This window comes from Rosa rugosa, chromosome 3 (genome assembly GCF_958449725.1).
Source record: "Rosa rugosa chromosome 3, drRosRugo1.1, whole genome shotgun sequence".
Classification (NCBI taxonomy): Eukaryota; Viridiplantae; Streptophyta; class Magnoliopsida; order Rosales; family Rosaceae; genus Rosa; species Rosa rugosa.
This window is the reverse complement of record NC_084822.1, coordinates 40,373,743-40,400,027: the sequence shown is the minus strand read 5'-3', so window position 1 is coordinate 40,400,027 and position 26,285 is coordinate 40,373,743. Positions and strand designations below refer to the sequence as shown.

The following is a 26,285-nucleotide window of genomic DNA, read 5'->3' as shown; positions in this document are numbered from 1 at the left end:
GGTGATCATTCGGCTGCATATCGTTACTAAAATAAATAAAAAAGACCGGAGGGAAATGATTTCGTTGAAATGATAAAGAGAAGACGTAATTGTTGTGTATTTTTCGTTAATTCCTTAACAAGAAATTATATAGATTTAAGTTGATATATGATCATTCGAATATGGAATGTCGTCAAGAACCAAAACAAGAACCTTCGAATGCAAAAGGTACAAACAACTCGGACTCGAAATAGAATCCTTCTGTACATACATGTACATTGACAAGCATAATTAGCTATAATGGGCTACGCTCATTGTACCGCCAGAGGTACTGGTTCCCGCCAAAGGAGTAACCCACGGATACACTGCCAGGCGAGCTACCGCCTGAGCCTCGGATCACCCCCAGATCACCGCCGACGCGCCGCCACGCGCCGTGTCAAGATAGCATCAGAAGCTCCTGAAGCTGGGAACTGAAGCACATCAGTCCCACATCGAAAACAAGGAGAAGATCAGCCTTCTCCTCACCTATAAAAGGTTCTCTCATCTCTCCTCATTAATTACGCATTCAATACTTACCTATTGTTACTTTGTCAACATAAATACATTGACTAACTTAGGCATCGGAGAGTTGAAGACCGCCCAGCGCGGTCTCCCTCTAACGCCCTTTGTATTTCACTTGACAGGTAGCGGAAGATTTGAGAACATCACAAGTATCGATCCGCTCCTCGGATCAGCGTTAGTAAAGGTTTGGCTACCGCCAGACTTTGAGCATTAACACCTTCAAATCAAAGCCTCTTGAAGAACACCACAAGGTTTTAATCCTTTTTTTTTTTTTCCGAGTTTTTCTTCGGGAATAAGTTTGATCCTTGTGGTCACTATGTTTTTCTCATGACGTCATATCACTATTGCGTATTGTGATGACGATTTTTAACCAGGACTTGAAAGTGTCCGATCACGTGTATTCACTTGTCAAGAGGCGAAGAGGGCTCGAGCACATGTAGTTTTCCATTTTATGTCCAAGCCATGACCGAAGTGGACATGCTAGCGTATGGTTTCAACCATTTTATGGCCCGCAGCTGGATTAGTAGCTATCTCTTGGTCTCATGGTGTTCTGTAGATTTTTTAGCTCCATTGTTTGTTTCTTTTAATTCTAGAAAGGTATGTACAGATCTGTTGATCGTTTTTGTGTTAGAAGTAGGTACTTATGGCTCCTGTTTGTATTATATTCCTACTCTTAACATTACCATTCCATTTGAATGAGATCTAATGCTTTGATAAAAAAAAAGGGTCTTTCTAAATGTACCCAGCAAATTTCTATGTAGACCCAACAAATTTTTTACTTTCAGTAAAAAAATAGAATTTGTAATTACACCCAGCAACTTTTCCAACAATACCCTTATTTTTTAACTCACACCCAACAAATCTCACGCTCAAAACTCACACCCAGCAATTTCACACCCAACAAAACCTTGATTATCTCGGCATCAATGAGGGTCGCGCCAAGCTCATTCCTCAATAGAGGAACTCGTGCAAAGCATCATTATGGAGGAAAGACTCGGTGGCGAGTCGAGGAAAAGAAGCGCAATCTCAAACTCAAGAATATCTCCATCTTGTACTGATATTCAGTGGTTGTTGGCCGAATATAGCAATCATGTTCGGTGGTTGTGTTCCGAATATTTTGCTAAATTTCGGTGGTTATCTGCCGAACTTTTCTACTTGGTTCGGTGGTTTCCTGCCAAATATTCTAATGACTTTCGGCGTTTCTTGACCGATTGAAGTGCGATAAACTGCAGTAATTTTTTTTTTTTTTTTCGGTTCTATGATAAACAAAATACACAAACCTTATTTGACGCCTCCGAAATCATAATTGCAGTCACAACTTGGTCAATATCATGCATATTAAACCCTTGAACCAATTATAAAGAAAGGAAAGTGAAATTTGGGTTTAAGGTTTTTCTCGAAGAAACAACGTGACAACATAAACACAATGAAATGCTGGGTACAAATGAACTGCTGGGTACAAATACAAAAAAGAGTTGTAAACTTTTTGGTTTCTTTTGTTGTTATTTTTATTTACCATGACTATTATTGTCATTTCGTATGAGGATATAAATGTCTTTTCATACAAAATTGATTTGCTGGGTCTACTTAGAAATTTGCTGGGTACATTAAAAAAGACCCAAAAAAAATGAACACCACAACGACCAATAAAAGTAAATCATTTCAATCCACCCAGAGATGGACCAATATAAGTAGATCCACGGTGCTACATATAACTTCTATAAGTATAGTTGGTCGAAGTTGTCCCTAGACAGCACTTGTGGCCCTTCTATTAAGGGATTTTTTTTTTTTTTTTTTTTTTTTTTTAAATTTTAAGGGACCGCTTGTGAACCCACCTTTCAACCATATTTCGATAATTCCGCCTTCAATGATTTGGGATTAATCATTATGAACAAAAATAGATTAGTGTAAGGAATCTCGTGCATCTATACCATGCAACCTTCCAAGTCCTATGTGATCAGTGGCGGATCCAAGATTTGAAACTTGTCTAGGCTAATTAGAACAACCACTATTATTTTTTTTTTTTGCATAAACCCAGACACTATTGTTTGGACCCAAAATGAACATTTTGGCCTGACAAGGCACGTCTTGGAGAAATTGAGCCAATATCAGTGGCTCAAGCTATATATTGTCGACAAGCTCGAAATATATATTTAGAGGCTAAATAAAGCCTACTATGGAAGTATGACAAGTCAACTTTAACATATTTTCCTACTTCGGCTAGGAAAAACCGAGCTAGACAAGGAAGGAGGGGTGGCAGACTAACCAAATGAAATCGAAATGTGCTGAAACTTTCCAGATCCATTCTAGACAGCCCAAGGATCATTTCTTATGAAGAGTGCAAGAGCTTTTTTTGAGTGGAAGGCCTTCAAACAATCAGCCCAATTTTCTACAGAAGCAAAACTGGAAAACTGGACCTGTAAGAGGTCCAGCAGCATTTTCGGCCCAACCACATGGAATAAAAATCTGAAAATTTGTCAGGATGATCTACACTCATAGTGGAACATTTCATATGAAGAAGTCGAAGGCATATAATGAAGTCTTGTTGGAGAAATAATTGAAGGAATAAAGGGGCAGAAACTGACCTAAAACCAGCTCAATATTCACATGTTCATGTTTCCTACCCACATGAAGAAAGTTAGATGCTTTTCTCTTTTTCCTTGGATATATTTTTCTTCTACAATTTCTTTAATAGATCATCACCACTTCCATGTTGCTGCACCTTCATGCTTCGCTTTCATTTCATCTTTTCTCTATCTTTTCCATATTTTACAAGTGAACTTAGATCTACTTTCATTATTTTTCTTCCACTCATCATTTCACTCTTCTTTTTCTTCCCTATATAAACACCTTCTCTTCTCATTCTAAAACACACATTCACATTCAACAACAACATCTCTAAGATGATCTAAGTTCTCTCTAGAGCAAACCTCTCTAAGAGCAACTCCTCTCCTTCTCTTTCTCTTACCGGTGATCATACTCCTAGTCCTAGTCTTCTCAGAAGCCGACTTTCAGTGCCACCAAACCCTCTGTCAACGTGCTTCGGTCCTAGTCTCCTCGGGAGCCGACGGTAGTGCCGCGACCACAACGGTTACAGAACCAGCCAAGCAAGGGTAACGCCCTAGCAACCCAGCCAAGCTAAAGTCACGCTTTAGCAAGATCTCAACATTTCCCGGTGATGTCGCTCTGCTCGATCTACAATATTGAGTATCGATTGTGTTAACAAGAAGAAACTTCAGCAAAGTCCTCACCACGAGGCACAAAGAATCCCACGACGAGGTTGGTGCTCTCCTCGTCCACAATTGCTTGAAAGAAGTCAGGTCAAGGGACACCCCCGACGACCGCACCCGAACGGTGCTGGCACGCCCGCGCAGAAAAGAGACTGTTGACCAGCTGCAGCAAAATTGGAGCCAAACAACTATCACCAAAACTCTAAAAAAAATCTCTAATCTGCAACACAATATGCACATCTTTAAATAAAATATAATCACAACATAATCAGAAGCCAAAGAAAGCATCAAGAAATTCCAAAGCCCAACAAAAGCTTGACTGCTTGAGCTGAAAAACCAGTCCCTGTTTGATGTTTCCGAACACCCACCAGAAATAGTGTACACAAACAAACCCAAAACCGATAGCCCCCAACTCACCAAGCAAAACCAATAGTAAGAGCAGTCCCAACAATCCCAATCCTCAACTTATACACAAAAGCCCAACTCACAATTACATCCGCCACTGGTAGCAAACAGAATCGGCGAGCTTCTCCTTCTGCAATTTCTTTAAGAAAACCCCATTGGGAAAAACAGAGCAGGAAGAAGAACAGAGATGTATCAAAGATTCAAAACAGGAGAGATCGATAGAGTTTCATACCTTGTTTACGAGAAAGCGAAAGAAAGATTGTTGTTTTGGAGATTCCTTAGTCTGCGTCGCAGACTGAGGCTACTGGACAACAAGGGGTTAGATTTTCCACAAGAAGGGAACTTGGGTGTGGATTGCTTGAGGCATTTCGCTTTCGAAGATAAGTAGTGTGAGGCTCCATCGAAAGAAAGATTGTTGCTATGGAGATTCCTTGGTCTGCGTCGCAGACTGAGGCTACTGGACAATAAGGGTGAGATTTTCCACAAGAAGGGAATTTAGGTGTGGATTGCTTGAGGCATTTCGCTTTCGAAGATAAGTAGTGTGAGGCTCCATCGAAAGAAAGATTGTTGCTTTGGAGATTCCTTGGTCTACGTCGCAGACTGAGGCTACTGGACAACAAGGGGTGAGATTTTCCACAAGAAGGGAATTTGGGTGTGGATTGCTTGAGGCATTTCGCTTTCGAAGATAAGTAGTGTGAGGCTCTTGTTGCTTTGGAGATTCCTTGGTCTGCGTCGCAGACTGAGGCTACTAACAAGGGTGAGATTTTCCACAAGAAGGGAATTTGGGTGTGGATTGCTTGAGGCATTTCGCTTTCGAAGATAAGTAGTGTGAGGCTCTTGTTGCTTTGGAGATTCCTTGGTCTGCGTCGCAGACTGAGGCTACTAACAAGGGTGAGATTTTCCACAAGAAGGGAATTTGGGTGTGGATTGCTTGAGGCATTTTGCTTTCGAAGATAAGTAGTGTGAGGCTTTTTGTTGCTTTGGAGATTCCTTGGTCTGCGTCGCAGACTGAGGCTACTGGACAACAAGGGGTGAGATTTTCCACAAGAAGGGAATTTAGGTGTGGATTGCTTGAGGCATTTCACTTTCGAAGATAAGTAGTGTGAGGCTCTTGTTGCTTTGGAAATTCCTCGGTCTGCGTCGCAGACTGAGGCTACTGGACAACAAGGGGTGAGATTTTCCACAAGAAAGAAATTTGGGTGTGGATTGCTTTAGGCATTTCGCTTTCGAAGATAAGTAGTGTGAGGCTCCATCGAAACACACAAATCTGACCTACTGAGTAGTGTGCTGCTGTGAGCTGCTGTGGGAGACTGGGAATACACGCAACTTATATATATATATATACTTAAGAGTTTTTGGCCTAAAATATTGTCTAGGCTTGAGCCCATATAGCCTTCTACTTCCTTCCGCCCCTGTATGTGATTGAGTTGATGACACTAAAGCCCCCACGGTAAAACGTGTCTTATAATAGGAATGTGAGTTTGCACCTATGAAAAACATTACCTTCCTTCCTCCGGACAATGTGGGAGTGCATCTGGTAGTCTGTTAGTGCCTTTTGTAAGTTGTAAGATTGGTTAATTGTACCGATCGTTGTTGAGTTATTGCTCGAAGGAATGTGCTTCAATGGAGAATATGAAGACGCTTATGCACGCATGTGGTATTTCGAAAGTTTATTTCGAACCTTAGAGCTCATGTCCAACAAGTTCATCATGAATGTGAATGAAATCTTATATCTTATTGAATTCGAGCCAGGATGGCTTACGGAATCGACTGAGGTGGATATGGACATTGGACTATTGACTAATGAATGGTTAATTATACCTAAAAGTTCTCATGAACTTATTCATGATTGTGAAAACAATCTCTTGATGATGAATGAATAATTACTGCTTATCGATTAAGGTGGATTTGGACAATCTTGTGGCCTGTCTTTCGAATAACTCTTTTCATTTTCACTTGTTTTTTTCTATGTTTTACGTTCATAAGGAAAGTGTAGTAAACCGTGTACGTGCAATGTTATTATAGCGCTTCTCCTTATTTGAGACGTTTTACAAAATCAGTTTCTAGTACATGTGAAAGTGGCCTTATATGTCAATGAGTCCATTTCATAACTACCAAATTCTCAGAGGTCTTTTCTACAATTATTGTAGTTGTTGTGCTTTGTCATCTTGTAAAAAGTGTTGCAGACGGCAGACGACTTGATCGGTCGTCGTCTCCTGGAAATTTCGAGGTGCTTTCATTTCATACTCACTTCCTGGAAATTCCGAGCTTAGAAAATATGCTAGCGTAAGGAGCACTCCAGTAGAAAATATACTCTGCTTATAAAAATCAGTATGGGTAATCTGCATTTCAGAAAGCCTGGTTTATTTTGATACCACTGTTTCGATCTTTTACTCTGATCGATCATCAACACATATATAGGTAATATGAGTTTGCACTTACATTGAAGTTTAGATTATGTTGTCTAATCACTAAAAAGTTTAATTTCTGATTTTGCTGCTGGTTTTTTATGTGCTTATCAAGATGGCTGGAGAGCTTGCTGCAGGGGGTGCAGTAGGACTAGCATTTTCTTTGCTGTATGAAGGCGTTAGCACACTTGTCATCAAATCTGAGCAGTTTAAACCCCTTCTCGAAGAGCTCATAGTCACGTTAGACTACTTAAAACCACTGATCAAACAGATAGGAGCTGGTAACAGGGAACTGGATCACCCAAATGAAAGGGTATATTTTGAGAACCAAATGGAGAAGGGCAAGAGGCTCATTGACAAGTTGTCCAAAGTTGGTAGTTGGAATTTGCTCAAGCCTTATTACAGCAATAAGCTTGTTGAATTGGATAGGTCTCTCAGCAAGATGTTGCTGAATCTAATACCGCAGGGAGTAAGGGATGGACAAGATATATTGGTTATGGTAAGGTCTATAGAGCACAAGTTGATCCAAATGGAGCTGCATGGTCAGGTACAAAATCAAAATGCACTTGGTGGTGGTGAAACTAGAGCTACAGAACCTTATCCACCATCTTTCCCAATTGGATTGGATAAGCCTTTAAGGGAACTGAAGATGAAGCTTCTTAACGATGATCGAGTTTCAATGCTTTCGGTCACTGCTCCTGGAGGGTCCGGGAAAACAACTTTGGCCCAAATGTTTTGTCATGATCGGGAAGTCAAAGGTATCAAGACTATAAACTTAACATCATTTTTAGGCCAGTCAATTTAACATCATCAAAGTTCATATATTTCTGTGTACATCTTGATATTACTTTCTCATATTCATTAATTCTTTTTGTAATAGGTAAGTTCAGCAACAGGATCTTCTTTGCAACTGTTTCGAACAAACCCAAGTTAGATTGGCTGCAAACATCTCTGCAGCAATTTCTAAAGGAAGTAGAAGAAAATGATGCACTGTTGGTCCTGGATGATGTTTGGCCTGACTCATCAGGAACCCTTCTTGAAGAGTTATATCAACTCAGCGAAGGATCAAGTTGCAAGACTCTAGTCACATCAAGATCTTTTCCAAAATATGGTTCTCATTATACTTTAGATCCATTGACAAATGATGAGGCAATGACTCTTCTCAAGAATTCTACATCCCTGGATCATTCCTCTGGTACTTTAGATGAACTTCTGAAACAGGTGATTAGTTTCTTATCTTACAATTCAAAACTTTAATATATATGCTACTTAAAGCGGGAATTCACATCTTATGGTAAAAGCATATCTGCAAATAATAACACATTCATCTATCCTAAAACTAACCTTAGAATAAGAAAAAAAAAAGTAGACTACTGCTTTGTGTATAACATTTGCTCAACTTTCATGAAGCCATTTGGATGAGGATTAAATGATGAGAACCTTCAACTTTTGGTTAGCAACTCGGACACTAATCGATTTCATTTTGGAAAAATTTACTGCAGATAGTAAAGTACTGTAAGAGATCTCCACTTGCCATTACGGTGGTTGGAAAATCACTTGTCAAGGGTAGTATAGAGATTTGGAAAGAAAAAGTAATAGAATGGTCTAAAAGTCCTTCTATTCTTGATGAGTATGATATTTTGCGTGTCCGCCTCCAAACCAGCTTAGATGTTTTATGTGAAAATAAGCCTATCCTCAAGGAATGTTTCATAGACCTTGCTTCATTTCCCGAAGACGGAAGAATCCCTGCTGGTGTGCTCATTGATATGTGGTCAGAGCTACATGGGCTACATGAAGATGATTTGTCTATTGCGAAACTGCAACACCTCAACAATCATAATCTGGCCAAAATTGTTGTCATAAGGTATGCATACTTGTATGATTCTCTTGTCTGGTGTATACATATTTTCAATGTCTTTATTTCCGGTATATAGTTGTATTCATGACTAAATTCTACTAGCACGTAACTAGATACTACGTATATTGAAGAAATTTCTTCTAAGAAAATTGATTAAGTTTAAAAAAATAACCAGCAAGGAGAACGGGTATGTGGATACCTGCTACAGTGAGCAGTTTGTTACGCAGCATGATATGCTTAGAGAGCTGGCATTGCATCAGATCCGTCAGGACCCGGTAGGAGAGAGCAAAAGACTAATTATAGACATATGTGGAGATGATCTTCCGAAACGGTGGACACAAAAGAAGGATAAGCTTAAGGAAACTCGCTTGTTATCTATATCAACTGGTAGTCCCATCTTTCTTTTTCTTAGCAAATACATGCATATCAACACATGCACAGGAGCAATATACACCCTACATAAATGCTAATTAAGGCCTGTTATAGTGCTTTCAATGCATTCATTTATCCTTTCACTCACATGATATAGTGTGTTGTTTGCAGATGGAGAGTTCTCATCAAAATGGGACCACATGCATCTACCAAAAGCTGAGGTTCTGATTCTGAATTTTCAGACAAAGAACTATACCTTGCCCAAGTTCAATAGCAAAATGTCCAAGGCATTGAAGGTTGTAATAGTCAGAAATAATGGTTTATCACCTGCAGAATTAAGTAATTTAGACCTATTGAGTTCCTTACCTAATCTGAAGAGAGTCAGATTAGAGCGCATTTCCATTTCTTCCATAAGTTTGACCAAAAAGAAGTTGAAAAGTCTGGAGAAGATATCTATGTTCATGTGTAACATTGGTCAACCTTCTAGCAACAATTCCATCCAATTTTTTGAGGCATTGCCAAATCTTTTGGAGATAAACATCGACTATAGCAATGATTTGAAGGAATTGCCTGCTGAACTCTGTGATCTTAAGTACCTAAAGAAGCTTGTTATCACCAACTGCCATAACCTATCTGCCTTGCCTGAAGAGATTGGAAACCTGAGCAAGTTAGAAGTCCTAAGGCTACGGTCTTGCACAATGCTGGAAACTTTAAAGGACTCAATTACGAACTTCAAGAACCTAACCTTTCTCGACATATCTGATTGCTTCAGCATTAAGGAGTTGCCTGAAGACATTGGTCAGCTGTGCAAATTAAAGACGATCAACATGAGACAGTGCACCAGATTGCAGGGGCTACCTACAACAATCTGGGATCTTGAGAATATATTAGAGGAAGTGATATGTGATGAAGAGACAGAAGAGTTATGGGAACCTTTCAAAATGATCAAAAACTTGCGCATAACAATGGTCAAAGAAGAATTCAACCTACGTTGGCTCCATGGTCATTGATCTTGATCTTGAGCCATCTCAGTTTGGGGTAATGTCCTGTTGAGAATATGATCCCACATGCAATAATGAGGATCATGCCTATGAGTTTGTAAGGATTTGGAAGATCATTTGGTTTTGTTTGTGAAGTTTCATCATTTGTTTTTTGGCAAAAATAATCTGGAGTGATGTTTCATTTTCAATCTAGTTTGGGAGTTTTCATATAAACGTTCCTGGAATAGTTATTTCTTTCTTTTCTGGTGAGATTTATATGGCAAGAATTTCTAGCTCAACTCTAGGTTTCCGAATGAGAGATTAGGAATGGCAACAGTTCAGTACATGCACACCACAAATGAATTAGGAATTTTCTCTTCACTACTTTCAGTGATAGATTAAGGGAGGGAATGTCTTTTCTTCACCGCTAGTACATAACAGTGATGGATTCAAAATGTTAAAAATGAAAAATAAAACAGTGGTGATAGCTTAAGGAGAAACTGATCTCTACCCCTGCAACTCACTCCCAGAATTTCCCCTCATGCGAATTTAGTTGCCAACATAAATCCACATGTATTTAAGACTAAATAATAGCTAGTGTTCCAGCTAATAAGGCATACGTGAAGAATTTCAACAAGTAGAAAACGTGTCCTCTAATCTCCCAATGACCTTTTCAAAACCCTGAATTTCAATGTAAGCATTGCATTCCATCAGAAGTGACAGAATAAGCTGGCATATATTTGAAATTTGAAGTTGAGGTAACAGCACTCAAGGATGCATCATTAAACATTCGAATTCAAAAGCACAAGCAACTTTGAAAAAGTTTAATATTCTAATCCACACCATGAACAGAAAGGGATGTGGATGTATCCTTGAAAGTACACGGTCCAGGTGATTTCTTCACATGTAAAGTCCTTCTGGAACACCTTCCTTCTTCTTAAACATAACCTTCTCCTTGGCCTTCTTGAAGTCCACATGTGTCACCTGATGCCCAGAAAATAAACATAGAAAACACAAGTCAATTCCAATAGATAGGCAATGTATGTTAAATGACATATAGGGAAAATAAAGTTTCAGGTATTAAAAAGGTGAGGCTACCTTCATTCGGCGCTCTCTCAATGCAAGCAGACCAGCTTCAGTGCATATAGCCTTTATATCAGCCCCAGAGAACTCATCTTTAGTCATGACGAATTCTTCTAGGTTAACATCGTCAGCCAATGTCATCCTTGATGTGTGAATCTAACAATCAATAAATCCCAGATTGTGTAAGTCACTAGAGTAAAAACCTTTGCACAATCGAAACACAAATTGCTGCTTTCATATATATGCATGGTTGTCAGTTTTTCAAGCCTACCTGGAAGATGCGCCTCCTTGTTTTGATATCTGGAAGCGGAAATTCAATCTTTCTATCGATTCGTCCTGGTCGAAGCAAGGCTGGGTCAAGACTATCAATTCTGTTTGTTGCAAGAATCACCTTGACATCACCTCTTGAGTCAAAGCCATCCAATTGGTTCAGTAACTCCAACATGGTCCTCTGTATTTCCCTTTCACCACCTGAATGGGCATCGTACCTGCAGACAAATGATTAAGGTCATAAACATTTGTTTATCACTAATCTGCAATCCTCTCAACAATCTTCAGTGGCTCACCTCTTTGTACCAACTGCATCAATTTCATCAATGAAGACAATCGAGGGTGAGAGGTCATCAGCAACCCTAAAGAGCTCCCTCACTAACTTGGGACCATCTCCCAGATACTTTTGAATCAATTCACTACCAACAACACGCAAGAAAGTTGCTGATGTTGAGTTAGCCACAGCCTGAAAAGTAGATGAAAATAGCTTAAAAGCTGAAGCCATATTGTCCCAAACTATGTGGGGAATATGTCATATTAATATGCACAACTGGAACAGCACATCCCTCAACTACAGGTTTTGCAAAATATATTGTGTTCAGGTTTAGTGATTGCAGAGAAAGCAGCTGAGCCCACAAACACAGGCACTGGAAAACCAGCAACAGAAGATAGCTTGCTTAAAATATATGGAACTAATCGCTACAGGAAGAAAAATAACAGTTATGATATTGACACCCCCATAAGTGACCACCACATCTCTCCATATGAAAAAAATGATATGCAATGGAAACCAACATGGAAAAGGGAGGACTTAGCTACTTGTCATTCATGCAGAAAGAGGACATCAAAGAAGCAATTATTGCAAGCAGAGTTTCTTTGTAGCATGTATCAGCCGATATACAGAAGGTGAATTTGTATGCTGTGGCTTAGTGGGAAAAATGCAATTGTACCTTTGCAAGCAAGGTCTTGCCAGTTCCAGGCTCTCCATACAATATGACTCCCTTGGGAGGCCTGATGCCAATGTCTTCATACAGCTCAGGATGCGTCAGTGGGAGCTCAACTGCTTCTTTAATCTCCTGTATTTGGGCATCTAATCCACCAATGTCAGCATATGACTCCAGCGGAGCTTTTTCAACCTTCATTACTGAAACCATTGGATCAACTTCATCTTGCAGAAGCCCAACAACAGAAAGCACCTACAAAAAATAAGGAATATTACACTTCAATCAACCCACACATACAAATAGATGAATCATACAACAGAAGTTGAAGATAGATGAAACCACCCAAAGAACATATGTAATTTAATCAAAGTTATTTTGTATTTATCCTTACACTAGTTACTAGATGAAGATTCAAATCCATTGCTAAGCACAGTTAAAAAAAAAAAAAAACAAAGGTTTTGTATATAGCAGCCAAATCTAAATTGAACAACAAAACCAAGGTTTTGGCTTTTATAAACACTTCCCATAGCTGATTATACTCAAAAGTTATAACCAAAATCTTGATTCATCTTTCATGGCTTTAGGTAGCACAGTAAATGGAAATCAAGGTTCAGGCCATAGCAGCAACATCAAAACAATTACACCTAAAAATAGAATGAAACAACAGACAATGAAATATATACAACTAGTTTCATCCAGAGCCTGATTATGTTCCAAGCATAACACACTCGACTGAACTCTCAATCTCATATGCTGTTTTTCAGAACCAAATTCTATTAAGCACCACCTATACATTAAGAACCGTCTCTATTGTTCTGCTATTTGGAACACATTTGGGTTCCAAAACTGATGAATGTATACTAAAAATTCATCGTTCCCAGAAACAAACAAACCTTTTTCAAATAGCAAACATCAACCCACCCCTAAATTACCCACTGCACTCGAATGAACCCAATTTCACATGCTGCTTTTCACAATCGAGCTCTAATAGAAAACCATTACATCTAAATCATCCACCATTCCCAAAACTCTTTCCAACCAACCAACCAAACATGGCATCAACACCTACCCAAATTCAAAATTTCCAATCAACAAACCCTAACCATTAAAAATCACCACAATCCAAAACACACAAAACAAAGCATCACCAACCAAATCACCTCAACCCAATCAAAAAACCCTAGCAAGCCCAAAACCCTAATTACCTTATTGTGCATCAAAATGGCGCACCCAGGCTCCAACTGGTCCTTATCGACAAAGGAGAGGATCCCCACATAGTACTCGGGCCCCACCGACGACGAAACAATCGCGTGGTTCTCGTCGATCAGCTCCTCGAGATTGCCGACGCTCATGGGCGAGCCACGTAGATCGTCGACCTTAGATCTGTCCTCCTCGGCCTTCTCCTCCTGAGGCTTAAGCCGCTCCTGGTTCGTCACAAACTCCTCCTCCATGAGCAGGTAATCCTTAATCCGCTCCAGCTTCAGTAGTCGGAGCTTGCACTTGGTCAGCGGCGTCACCGTCGGAAGCCTCGCCGCCGCTTCTGGACCCTTCTGTTTCCGCTGCTTGCGGCCCACTCGGGCCGGCGGAGCCGCCGGCTCGAACTTCTTCTCCTTCTTGTCGTTGCCGTCGGGCTTTCGGTCGCCCGGTAGGCCTTGCCGGTTCAAACCGCCCGGAGTTCCCTGACCCATTTTGGTTCCCAAGTTCTAAGAGAGAGAGAGAGTGTGAAAAGTTTTGGGGAGAGAATTGGCTTTGAGAACAAGTTAAACAAATTATCAGGAGATGCGGCTATATAGAGGAATGGCCTGTTGGGCCGAGTTTTGCTATCCTATCCTTTTTTATGGGCTTCCTGTAAAACTCCATTCGTTTACAATTAAAAAAATGGATAATGACCATTTACACAATCTTAGGATAAAAATTGTCCAGTTACCCAAACACTCTAACGGTGCGTTTGGATGAGAAAACTATCAAATCCGTAGGAATTTATAAATGATGGAATCTTTAACTCCATCAATCTAAAATTCCATTAATTGCAATTTCTATTGTTTGGTTACATCTATTTAGGATTTGAAATGTGTAATAAATTAATAAAGTTTAAAACAAATAAAAAGAAAAAATAGAAAAAAATCTTGTTTTGGAAATAAAAATTGAATACTGCAAAGGAATTCGTAAATGACACCTATTTTGATGGAAATTGAAAGTGAGGAATTTAAATAACGAATTCCTTCGTTTTTTTCCACAGAAAAAATTAAAATTTCCAATCTGATAATGTCAAACGAGGGAATTGGCTTTTAGGAATTATGAAATCCTCACTTTCAATTAAATTCCATCATTTTTTCCCTCATCTAAACACACTCTAAGAGATTGCCCACTTACCCAAACACTCTAACAGTGTGTTTGGATGAGGAAAAAAATGATGGAATTTAATTGAAAGTGAGGATTTCATAACCCTCGTTTGACATTATCAGATTAGAAATTTTAAATTTCTCTGTGGAAAAAAACGAAGGAATTCGTTATTTAAATTCTTTACTTCAATTTCCACCAAAATAGGTGTCATTTACGAATTCCTTTGCAGTATTCAATTTTTATTTCCAAAACAAGACTTTTTTTCTATTTTATCTTTTTTTTTTTTTAAAAAACTTTCTTAATTTATTACACATTTCAAATCCTAAATAGATGCAACCAAACAATAGAAATTGCAATTAATGGAATTTTAGATTGATGGAGTTAAAGATTCCATCATTTATAAATTCCTACGGATTTTATTGTTTTCTCATCCAAACGCACCGTTAGAGTGTTTGGGTAACTGGACAATTTTTATCCTTAATACCCAATTAATTATTTTTTTATTTATTTTTGGGACTTTTTTGCCCTCTCCTTCTTTCTCACTTAGAGAGAGAAGTCATCGGAGACCTTGCCGGACTCCGGTGACCAGTGGCTGGCCGCCGACTCCGGTGACCGGAATCCGGCAACCGTTCGCCGGAATCCCGAATCTGCCTACCGGACTAGTGATCGGATTCCGGCGTCTGAATTGATTGCCCCATAATAATACCCAGTAACCATATTATTGCCCCCAATAATCATATTATTGCCCCCGGTAATCATATCATTGTCTCCTAATAATCATATTATTGCCCCAATAATCATATTATTACCCTCCAATAATCATATTATTTCCCTTAAGTGAAATGCATAAACTCCCAAAACCAAAATGAATACAGTACAGACACAATTGATCAATTTATATGTTCAATTGTACAAGTTCACTTTTTTTTTTCCTTCCCTATTCTCGGAACTGAAAGTATACCAAAAAAAAAAAAAAGTGCTCAGGGCACCCAGAAATTGCTCTGGGCACCCTCTGGAGTGTGAGGCCGGTGCAGGAGTGGTCGGGGCGTGGTTGTGTAAGGGGAGCGGAGTCCAGATGCAGTGCTCCGATCTTGGGGCTGGCTTGGGGGACCATGACCGTTGAGATTGTCTCTGATGGCGGACATCCAACTCGAGAGTATCGACGTCGAAGTTGGCGTCAAAGTAGTGATCGAAGACGTGGCCGGGGGGGTCGACATGGGTCCCTGTGTGGGTGGGGAGCTTCATCTCGGAGTTGTTAGCAATGGAGCCATTCTTCATGCTGTTGGGGAGCCAGAGTAACTGGCCGACGCCGTCGACGGAGTCAAACGCCGGCATGTCGGGGCTGTAGCGGTGGCTGATGTCGAAGATTCGGCCCTTTCCGTGAACTTCGCGGCGAGGGGGGATCAGGTTGGTGGCGGTGGCACCGGAGGAGATGTCGACGGGGGTGGTGCCCGGAATGGAAGGGTAGGCTGTGGTGGCGTGGGAGAGGGTGGCTTGAAGGGAGAAGAGGAGAAGGAGAATGATTGGATTCATGGTGAGAGTGCTGAGGGGAGTCGAGAGAGAGAGAGAGAGAGAGAGAGAGAGAGAGAGAGAGAGAGAGAGAGAGAGAGAGAGAGTATGAGGGCAATATTGTCAATATATGTTAGATCGGGTAAATGGGGTTAACAAATTCTTAGTGGAGCAAGTGGGCAATTTTTAGACTAAAATTGGGTAAGTGGTCACGCCCCCTTAAAAAAACACAAAAGGGTGCGATCATACCAGCAATAATGCACCGGATCCCACCAGAACTCCGAAATTAAGCTTGCTTGGGCGAGAGCAGTACTGGGATGGGTGACCTCCTGGGAAGTCCGCGTGTTGCACCCCTCTTTAGACAAAAGACCAAAAACAGTTCTTTTGCTTTATTCACCCCCCCCCCCCCCCCCCACTTACCTTTTGGCTGGTAGACTCACTCTAATTAATTCTGTGACTGCTTCTATACCAATTTACACTATGCAGACAGCTAAGATCCCCGTATCTACTTGTGATGCTTTAGATAAACTTAACAGGGATTTTCTTTGGGGTGATAGTGATGACAAAAGGAAAATACATTTGGTAAATTGGGACAATGTTTGCAAACCTAAAAATAGGGGTGGCTTGGGCATTAAGAGGACAGTTGATATGAATAAAGCCATGTTGGCAAAGGCTAGTTGGAGAATTCTACAAAATGATGATGGTCTCTGGTGCAATTTGTACAAAGCTAAGTATTTGAAACATGTTAGTTTGATTAGCAATCTCTACAAACTTCCTGATAAGTGCTCTACTACTTGGCATAGTATTTGCTCTGGTGCTACTCTATTAAGACAAGGAATTATATGGAGAATTGGTGATGGTGGCACTGCTTGATTTTGGACTGACCATTGGTCCCCTCAAGAAATTTTGGCTCCTCTGGCTATTGATCGTACCATGGTGGATCCCAACTTACTAGTTCAGGACTTCTGGAATGGCTATGATTGGGATATCACAATGGTTTATGCTTGTTTACCTCCTGAAGTTGTAGCTAAAATTATTTGCACTTCTATTGATAACTATGGTTGCACTCCTGATAAGATGATATGGAAGCCCACGCCTGATGGCAAATTTTCTGTGAAAAGTGCTTATAATAGCATTGTTGATGATGGTCAACCTATTAGTGGTCTTTGGAAAGGTATCTAGAGCTTAAATATTCATCCAAAATTAAAAATCTTCACTTGGCTCTTTGTTTGAGGGAGGTTGCTGACTAATATGCATCGAGCACAAAGACACTTTACTATGAACCCAAACTGTAAACATTGACCTGAGGAACCTGAATCTATGATTCATTTGTTCAGGGATTGTCCCATGGCTACTACTGTTTGGAAGGAAATTGGAATGCCTGCTACCATTATTAGAACTTTCAATCTTGACTGGAATAGTTGGATAGCAGCTTACCTCTTGCAAAAAAACTGTAAGTTTTTGGGATTTGAATGGTCTCATTTGTTCATTTACACTTGTTGGTTTATTTGGAAATGGGGCAACAAATATATTTTTGATGATGGCTTCCAAAGACCTCATAATACTGCCTCCATTATATTTCAGTACATTAGAGAATTGAGCTCTTGTCACATTAACTCTAAGAATATCTCTATCAGTAGAACTGAGATGTTGTGTTGGTAAAAACCTTCTGTTGGCCAATTCAAATTAAATGTGGATGGATCCAGAACCAATAATGGTTTAATTGGTGCTGGAGGGGTCATAAGAGACAGCTCAGAAATTTGGCATCATGGCTTTATGCACAACATTGGTAGTGGTGAAGTTCTTTAAGCTGAAGCTTGGGGTTTGTTTACAGGTTTGCAGATTGCCATTGAGCTTAAGATCAAGCATATTACTGTGGAAACAGATTCTGCTACCCTTTTGAACCTAATGATGAGCGCTGACATTGATCTCCATCCCTTGGGTACTCTGCTTTCTAATTGTAAGATTATGGTTACCTCCTTTGAATCTTATTCTATTCAGCATATCCATCGTGAGCGGAATATGGTTGGGGATGGTTTAGCCAAGAGAAGTACTGATCAAGAGTTGGGGCTTTGCAGATGCCCTTCCATTCCTCCTTTTGTCTATCAAGCTGTGATGGATGATATTGATGGCATTTCTAGGCTTAGAACCTTTATGTCTTCTGAGATAGACTAGTTTTTTTTTTTTCTTCCTTGCGTCTGGGCCTTGTGCCCCCCACTGTACCAAAAAAAAAAAACACAAAAAAGAAATCATCGGTCCATCGTTGGGGTAGCCCAAGTAGGGCTGTCAATGGGTTGTGTCGGGTTGGGTTCGTGTCGGGTCAAGATATATGTCGTGTCACAAGAGACAAACTCAAACCCAACCCATTTATTAATCGTGTCGAAAATTTAAACCTAAACCCAACCTATTTATTAAACGGGTTACCCGTTTCCAACCCACTTAACCCATTTAATAAATAGGTCGTGTCGTGTTTGACAAAATGATCCATTTAAGGGTTAACGCTGCGACCCATTTAACTAAAAAAATGCATAAATTGATTAAATTCACTAAAAACTCCATAAGATGAAGAATATAAATAATTATATATAATTCATAAATAATTAAATCTAATAATGATGAAGCAAAATATTTCAAATTGTCTAATCCTAAGATCAAATACTCCAAAAGTCCAAAATTTCAAGAAGAAGTATAGCATAATCGGATTATACGGGTTCACTTCGTGTTGGCGGGTTGACCCGCGGCTGACCCGTTTATTAAATGGGTCATGACGGGTTGACCCACTGTCGACCCGCTTTTTAATCGTGCGGGTTCAACCCGCTTTATTTCGTGCGGGTTTCGAGTCGTGTTATTGGGTCGTGTCAGAATTGACAGCCCTAAGCCCAAGTGATGAAGTAAGGTGCCAATGTAACCAAAAATATTATTTTTATATATGTCTAAGGACAACCATGTAGTAACAGTAAGAAAAAATGGGTTAATCATGATGTGTAGCGAAATACATTTAACTCAAAATTCAGGTCGAGCATGCATGACTTGACAATTTCATAAACGGTTCAAAATAGTTTGGTTTGGATAAAGTTAATTTATACCGTTAATAATTACTTGTCATGCCTGAGCTTTAAAGTCTTCTCCACATATATATCTCAGTTTCTTTAACCTTAACGTTATGTATCATTTATCAGATAATATAGTAATTATTAGTATGATTTATTTGGATCAAGTTAAATACTGTACGAGCATGCTCCTCGAGTAGGGGTCATCATGGGCCGGGCTAGGGCCGACCCTACCCTAAATTTTAGGGCTTAGGGTCAGGCCGGGCCGGGCCTAGTCAAAGTCAACAAAATTTAGGGCCGGGTAGGGTCGGGCCGGGGCTTAAATATGCTAACCCTTACCCGCCCGAAAGGCCCGAGCCACTAGGGCCGCGTCAGGCCGGCCTTCTGAATAGGGCCGAAATGGGCCTTAATTTGTTTAACAAAAAGAAATATATTATTTTTATTTTTTTATCTCAAAATGTGGCTCAATGGTTATATAGGTAATACAAGACTCATTGTTTTTTGTTGATCATATTTAATATAAATATATATATTGGAATTAACTTATAAGTTATAACATTTATAAATATTAGTTAAGATGGTTATATTCAATTAACTATCTCTCTAAATCTCCCAAAATTAATTGTTGTTTAACAAAGGAAACAAAAATTAAAGAAAATAAAGCTTAGGAAATCAATTACAAAAATTATATAAGTTGTATGTTATAGACTAAAGAGAAACATATTTAAAAAATATAAAATTATTAGGGCTTAATTGGGCGGGCTTAAAGGGCCGAGCCGGGTTTTTCCCTAACGGGCTCAAACGGGCTGGGCCGTAGGGTAGGGTCGGGCTTCATTTGGATGACCCTTACCCTACCCTATTTGAGAAAGGGTAGGGCTTCGGCCCTACGGGCCGGGCAGGCCTAGGGCAAGCTTAGGGCCGAAGGGCTAAATGATGAGGCCTATCCTCGAGGATGTAATGTAACATCATTAATTTATTCGTTTTGGGTACAAACTTCAATCTCAATTTAGTGTTTCGATGCCAAAATGCCAAGGGCAAATCAAGAGCTATCGAATGAGCCTAATTAACTAGACCCTAAAGCAGAAAAAAAATTATATATATATATATATTGCTCGAAAAAAAGTTCATTGGAGGTGGCTCTAACCTACCGCTCTGCTAGGGTTTGTGGAGCGGCATATCTCTGCATCCGTCGCGACCTACACCTTCTCCATTCATGGAGTTTCGTTTAGGCTTCGACCTCGTCGTTTTGCCTTCGTTTTTTTCACAGGGATAGTGTGTTTAGAGGTATCTTGGCGCGTGTGTTGTCTTGCTGGAGAATCAAGGGATTGTTGAGTCGGCAGTGGAGAGTGGTGGAGGCTGTCAGGAGGAATGAGATCTAGATCGTTGCAGAGTGGGATCCGGGTCATTACGGCGGTCATCGACAAGTTTGATTGCTGCGAGGGCGGGGATTGGCATTTGAGTCTCTGCGGTTTGCGGCAAGAGTAGCTTTCTCTGGCAGAATTGGGGTGGTCATTGATTTGCTCCTTCAGTGGTCAAGGATGATGAGATCGGATGACAAGACCCGCCCCGAATTCCACCCTGGAATCCGAAGTGGCCCTGCGGGACCCACCTTTAAAGGAGATTTACCAAAAATTTCGGCATAACCTCCCTTAAAAATGGATAACCCAAAATCCTGCGGAAAATCAAAATTCACTTCTAATCATCCAACCATAACTCCTGGAGCCACCCTGCTCCCAAATTCCTCCAAATCCGTCTCAAAGTTAAAAACATCATACATAATCTCCGAAAGGTACAAGTTACTACAATCACCAAAGTTAGGCCATAGACCTCAAATATAATACATATAAGTTGGGTCACATATCCCTTAGTAATCAGAGCATTCTAAGAATATAAATAGACAAGGAATACAGTAGGTTAACCAGGTAACCTACAGAATGTGATGGCGGAAGCAGGTACGGTCACTATGGCTCACCCTCGTACACCGAGCAACAGTACTGCAATCTGGGCATTTGAAACCGAAGGGCCCAGGGGAAAGTACATAAAAACGTTAGCGTGAGTGGACAAAAATAAATAATTGTAAAAACATAAGAGTTTATACTTTCCCACATTTATCTTTTTAAAAAACCCGATGCATGCAACAATTTAAAGAAACACAACAATTTTAGTTCAGCTCAAGAAAACCGACTAGCCCCGCTAGCCACAACCAAGCAAAGAGGAAAGAACTCTGATACTCATGAAAATAAGACCAGCCCCGCTGGTTAAGGGAATCGGACTAGACCCCGCTAGCCCAGCAATAATATAATGAGTAGGGGAAGATGATAGCCATACGAATAAGCCACGCAGGCTTGGTTGGGTGATAGCCTCCCAGGCTAAAGAACTCCCATAACTCCCGTAATATACCCTTACGCCACTAAGTGTAGCGATAGGATACTGGGCTACAGAATTACTATCACAGAGACAGTAACCTGCGCCACAAAGGCGGAAGGGCTACGGTGATCCCATCACCGCGCCACAAAGGCGGAAAATCAATGTTAGCATGATAAAATCACCCCTCAGTATGGCACAGGGAAACATAACCGAAAATCCAGTAAATCCAAAATACATAAGGCTTCCCCCATCTCTCGTTAAAGAATTTCCAACAACGTGTCCCACACGCCAAAAGTATCTCCAAATCAATAGCAGAAAAGCGAGATCAAACAAAATCACAATTCTCAAACCGAAATCATTACTAAGGCATTCCCAATGCCAAAACCAAAGATCGAATAAATAAACAAGAAATAATTCCATCGAAATCCCATTTCGAAACTCCTTTAAAAGTCTCAAATCGAAATAAAATATAATTAGAGAATAATTCCGGAAATAACCTCGGAAATAAGATAATTCACCATTAAGATTATAAATCAAAAGCAATTTCGGAAACGAATCAATAATGAAAGTATTTATATGAGATAATACGAAATCAATTTATAATCTCATACTCGAAATGTAAATTGATGAATAAATAGAGCATACTTTAAGAAATAATGCATGCATCAATTACTTAAAAACAAAAGTCCACTCACAATATGCGGTCAATCCTGACGTCGCTCGTGGTTCTCCTCGTATGGAGACTCCTCTCGTCCTGTACGAATAACAATCATAAATATGTATAATTCACAGGACTGAACTTTAACTTTACGATACTTATAATTGGAAATTCAAAATAATCCCCCTTCCTAAAACCGACTTCTCAACACTCTACAACATCCATCCTTAATACTCCGTCAATATTCAATCATCGATAAATTAATTCTCGAGTGAATTCGAAATAATTCCGGCATTCGAATTCACGCAAACCGTTAATTATACAATTTAAACTCAATCCGAAATTCCTCCGATGTCAACCAAACTTCACACATTACATTCTACAATCATTAACTGGTATAGGGGATTAAAACGACATCTAAAACCCTGCTATACGCGCCTCCACGCGCTACCTACAGTGGCGGCGCGTGGGGACCACGCGCCGGCGGCGACCTTCTCCGATGACCACCAAATTCCGGCAACAACATCATCTCAACAGACCCAAACAACTTCTCAACTACAACATTGATCAATTTTACCTCTAAGTGGCCGAATCGAGCCGGTGAAGGAAAGCCCCGAAGCTCCAAGAACCCTTCGATGGGAATATGGCGGCCGGAGGTGGCCGGAATGGCCGGAAATCGGCAAAATCCCAAAACTGCAACCGGGGAGGAATTTCCTTCGATCCGAGCTTTTCCGGCCAAATCGTCCAAAGATACCTCCAGGGACGTGACCGGGGGAAGAAACCGAGCTTGGGGGTGGCCGGATTACGTCCGGAGTCGGCCGGAAGAGGAAGAAATCGAAGGGGAAAGAAATCGGCCGAGAGGGGAGGAAGAGTCGGGGAGAGAGAGAGAAAAAGGGGGGGGGGGGGTGGGTTTCCGGTTTTGGAAACCTACCCTGGTAAGTTTCTATTTTTATCCAAAATTACCATGAACAGTAATTTTTGAATTTCACTCATAACTTTTGTATACGAGCTCCGATTTTTACGTACCACATATGCACGCACTCGGTTTAACGTCCTCTACAACTTTCATGAAGGAAATTTTCTCAAATTTTTAACTCATAAAAAGTCAATTTTTAACCACCCCCTAAACGTTAAAATTATAACCGCAAACGGTAACCATAAGGAATTCCATGCAACTGAATAACAAGGGTATATCAGATATGGGGTGTAACATCGGAGGCAAATCCAATCATTGTTTGGTGGTGATAGTCATTGAAGTGGGTTGAATTGGATTTGGGTGATGGTGATGGAGTACGATTTTCCCGGCCGAAATTGGAACCGACTATGTCGTGCTTTGTAGTGATCTATGGTTGCAGAGGCATTTGCGGCTATGGTAGTGCTGACGATGGTCCTCAGTAGGGCGGCTATTTTGGTGCTAAGGCTTCAAGTGAGAGTTGGGCTCCAAACAAATTGTTGGGCTTGGGTAGTTTCATTTGGATCCTGGGCTTTTAGTAATATTTTCATAATGAGCTTCCTTCCTTTTGTACGAAAGGATGATGAGTCTACGTTTTTTCTTTTTTCAGTGGGGAAGATCAACAAGAGACATGCTGCTTCTTGGTTAATTTTATTTGTTTTTGAGGTAACCTTGTTTTCTTGTGACCTCGATTTAATATTTGTACCTGTTATTTTTATTTATTATTTTATATTAATATTTTTATTTAAGCTCTTAATCAAAAAAGGTGGGTGTGCTAAGGATGTACTTAGTAGTATGAGGAATGCTAGTAACCTTCCCCATCCACCTTCCCTTTCTACCTTTCTCACCTATTGACTGACATGTGTCACCTTATTTCACTCAAAACTATAGCACAATCAACTCCTTATTTTCTTATATTTCCATTTAAATAATTCTTCTTCTACCTGATAAAAAAAAAATTCTTCTACTTCTTCTCTCTTCCTCTCTCTCTCCGAACTATTCTTCTTCCTGTCATTGTCTTCTTCATCTTCATCTTCGTCTTCCTCCTTTTCCATTTTGTTTGTATCATTAATTCTTCTTTGGTTCAATATCAATTCTTCTTTGATTCAATACAAACCGTCTAGGAACAATTGCATAGCTCAGAGAAGAAAAAAGTATTTCAAGAATTTCACACCCAGACAAAACAAGTTTCCAACGCCAGATCAAACAAAACTTCTACCCACAATATAATGAAGTGCCAAAACCAAATACCAATTATAAACCGTACCTTCTGGTTCAAGTATATAGCCTAGATCTAAGAAATTTTCCACGCTCTCAACATAGAAATAATGAAAAACAAAAAAGATACAAAGAATATATGATTGAAACCCAGAAACCTTCATTGTTGTCTGCATTTGTTGCTCTCAGATCATGTAGTTTAATTCTAGGTTTTAATCAAAATTGAATCAGGGTTTGAATAATAGGTCATCAATCTCCTTCAATCATAGTGATTTCTTAAAATTCTTCTCCTGTTGGGGGGGGGGGGGGGGGGGTGGATTTAAGTAGAAAGAAGAAAAATAATAAAATTATTCGTAAGCAATAATTAGGAGTATATTCGGAAGAAATGAAAGTCAGTTTTTGCAATATTAATATCATGAATTTGAGTGAAATAAGAGGACACGTGTCAGTTAATAAGTGGGAAAAGTAGAAAGGGAAGGTTGCTGGTATTTCTCTAGTAAGTATACTCATGTGAGGGGTGTGCTAGTGTTGTGTGCTCTATATAATGATTTTTCCTGACAGTCCTAATGGGTAAGTCATTATCGTTTTGCTTGCTGAATTGCATAAGGTCATCCATTTTCAACATCAAAAAAAAAAAAGCCTAGACCCTGTAGCAGTGTAGCTACCGTCAAATCTAACCAAACAGATAGATGTACAAATAGTCTTTCCATTAAATAAGATCAGAGCTGATTAAGAACTTAAATTTGTATCATTATGAATAATAACCTAAGGGCTGCAGGAACAATATTATTGAAATGATGCCATTACCCCTTGTACATTAGATCTCTATTTGACATTCATCGTCTATCACGATTCACGATCACTTGTCCCAGTTATAAAACTTTCTACTTTTCTTCTTCTCAAAGTTCATAGTATATACCATCATCCTTAGTAGCCCATTAATTGGACATATAAGGGTAGACATCTCGGAAAAATATATGACCTCTTAGGCCAGAACACTAGCTATGTAGTTACTAGTTACCACCATGTTTGGGTTGGTTTTCTGATTCTCAACTTAAATTCACACAAGATTTCAGCTTCAGACCAACGCCAAACCTTGTAATCCATGGTGTAAGCCTCCCCATTCCTGACTAACGTGACACCAAAATCAATTTGATAACGATCCGCGGATTTACAATGGACCTTAAAGCTTATTCAACTCGTGCCCTCTACTCAACTCATTCTGAAGGCGAACACTGATCAGAAACACCACAATGAAAGAAACAATGCATTGCGCCAAAGAAAATGTTGAAATTGCAAGAAAAAAAAAATGGCGTGGTTGAAAAAAGAGATTCTCATGGTTATCAAAATATGCTTCTAGTTTGGAACTTTATAGTCAGCTTTCAATTGTGACAGTAAAATTGCATAATCAGAGATCAGAGGGTCAATCAAATACTTAAATTGTCAAACTTGTAAAGGTAATATATATATATATAAAATATATAGAAATGAATCCTTTTATAGAAAGAGATAAACATAGGACAATAAATATAATAGAATTAAAGGTGGTGCTATTCGCACACTCATTTTCTCTATTCACACACCCCTTTTATTTATATATTACTTTAATTTATTTATTTATTACAAATTATCCTAACTACCTTCCCTTGCAATTATGTTTTTTTTTTTTTTTTTTTTTTTTTTTTCTATTTGGCAAGTCAATCATTCTCAAATCCTAAACCCTTATTTTCCTGCAGACGCAGAGAACTTCAAAACTCTTTACGATTTTCTCTTTTCTTTTCCATCAAAAACTTCTCTAGCATAGTCATTCTATCTCTCCAACGTGATGTTTTGAAGTTTAATTATGGTAGAACAAGCAACTTTAGACCATCTTTGGGAAAAAAAAATTACATCTGATTTGCAATTGAGACATGGAAGAAAAATATGAATTTAGTGATCATTCGAGCCCATTTGAATCTATCATTCCTGGTAAGATTCTAATTGAAATTATTTGGTGTATTTCAATCCATTGCTCTCCGCTAAAAAGACCAATTTCTCAGCGATTTGGTGGACTGGGAGCTTTAAATTTGTGCGTTCTGTTCATCTTAGTTTGATTTTG

At 39.6% G+C, this 26,285-nt stretch overlaps 2 protein-coding genes, 1 long non-coding RNA gene and 1 other non-coding gene across 4 annotated transcripts; 2 read left to right on the top strand and 2 right to left on the bottom strand.

Moving 5' to 3' along the window:
• The first annotated feature begins 5,569 nt into the window (after positions 1-5,569).
• Positions 5,570-10,006, top strand: LOC133735726 (probable disease resistance protein At5g66890). The gene is made up of 6 exons (XM_062163158.1): positions 5,570-6,596; positions 6,699-7,341; positions 7,464-7,804; positions 8,086-8,447; positions 8,617-8,828; positions 8,985-10,006. The coding sequence occupies exons 2-6, from the start codon at positions 6,699-6,701 to the stop codon at positions 9,821-9,823; spliced, it is 2,397 nt and encodes a 798-aa protein (XP_062019142.1). The 5' UTR covers positions 5,570-6,596; the 3' UTR covers positions 9,824-10,006.
• Positions 10,007-10,510: 504 nt separating this feature from the next.
• Positions 10,511-13,864, bottom strand: LOC133735727 (26S proteasome regulatory subunit 4 homolog B). The gene is made up of 6 exons (XM_062163159.1): positions 13,296-13,864; positions 12,097-12,342; positions 11,443-11,612; positions 11,148-11,364; positions 10,892-11,032; positions 10,511-10,777 (listed from the first exon to the last, which is right to left on the bottom strand). The coding sequence occupies exons 1-6, from the start codon at positions 13,776-13,778 to the stop codon at positions 10,694-10,696; spliced, it is 1,341 nt and encodes a 446-aa protein (XP_062019143.1). The 5' UTR covers positions 13,779-13,864; the 3' UTR covers positions 10,511-10,693.
• A 2,313-nt stretch (positions 13,865-16,177) lies between these two features.
• Positions 16,178-16,296, top strand: LOC133741632 (5S ribosomal RNA). The gene has a single exon (XR_009862067.1). It is a non-coding gene; the product is annotated as a 5S ribosomal RNA (ribosomal RNA).
• A 4,594-nt stretch (positions 16,297-20,890) lies between these two features.
• LOC133736026 (uncharacterized) lies at positions 20,891-22,893 on the bottom strand. Its single transcript, XR_009859385.1, has 3 exons — positions 22,595-22,893; positions 22,055-22,113; positions 20,891-20,993 (listed from the first exon to the last, which is right to left on the bottom strand). It is a non-coding gene; the product is annotated as an uncharacterized LOC133736026 (long non-coding RNA).
• Between the last annotated feature and the right edge of the window lie 3,392 nt (positions 22,894-26,285).

What these genes read in the sequence shown, in the direction of transcription:
- LOC133735727 (XM_062163159.1), bottom strand. Translation starts at nt 13,778, where the DNA reads ATGGGTCAGGGAACTCCGGGCGGTTTGAACCGGCAAGGCCTACCGGGC. An exon ending in GCAAGACCTTGCTTGCAAAG is followed by an intron (nt 11,613 to 12,096) that starts GTACAATTGCAT and finishes TCTACTTTTCAG; the next exon opens with GCTGTGGCTAACTCAACATC. An exon ending in CAAGGAGGCGCATCTTCCAG is followed by an intron (nt 11,033 to 11,147) that starts GTAGGCTTGAAA and finishes ATTGATTGTTAG; the next exon opens with ATTCACACATCAAGGATGAC.
- LOC133735726 (XM_062163158.1), top strand. Translation starts at nt 6,699, where the DNA reads ATGGCTGGAGAGCTTGCTGCAGGGGGTGCAGTAGGACTAGCATTTTCT. An exon ending in TCATGATCGGGAAGTCAAAG is followed by an intron (nt 7,342 to 7,463) that starts GTATCAAGACTA and finishes TTTTTGTAATAG; the next exon opens with GTAAGTTCAGCAACAGGATC. An exon ending in CTTGTTATCTATATCAACTG is followed by an intron (nt 8,829 to 8,984) that starts GTAGTCCCATCT and finishes TGTTGTTTGCAG; the next exon opens with ATGGAGAGTTCTCATCAAAA.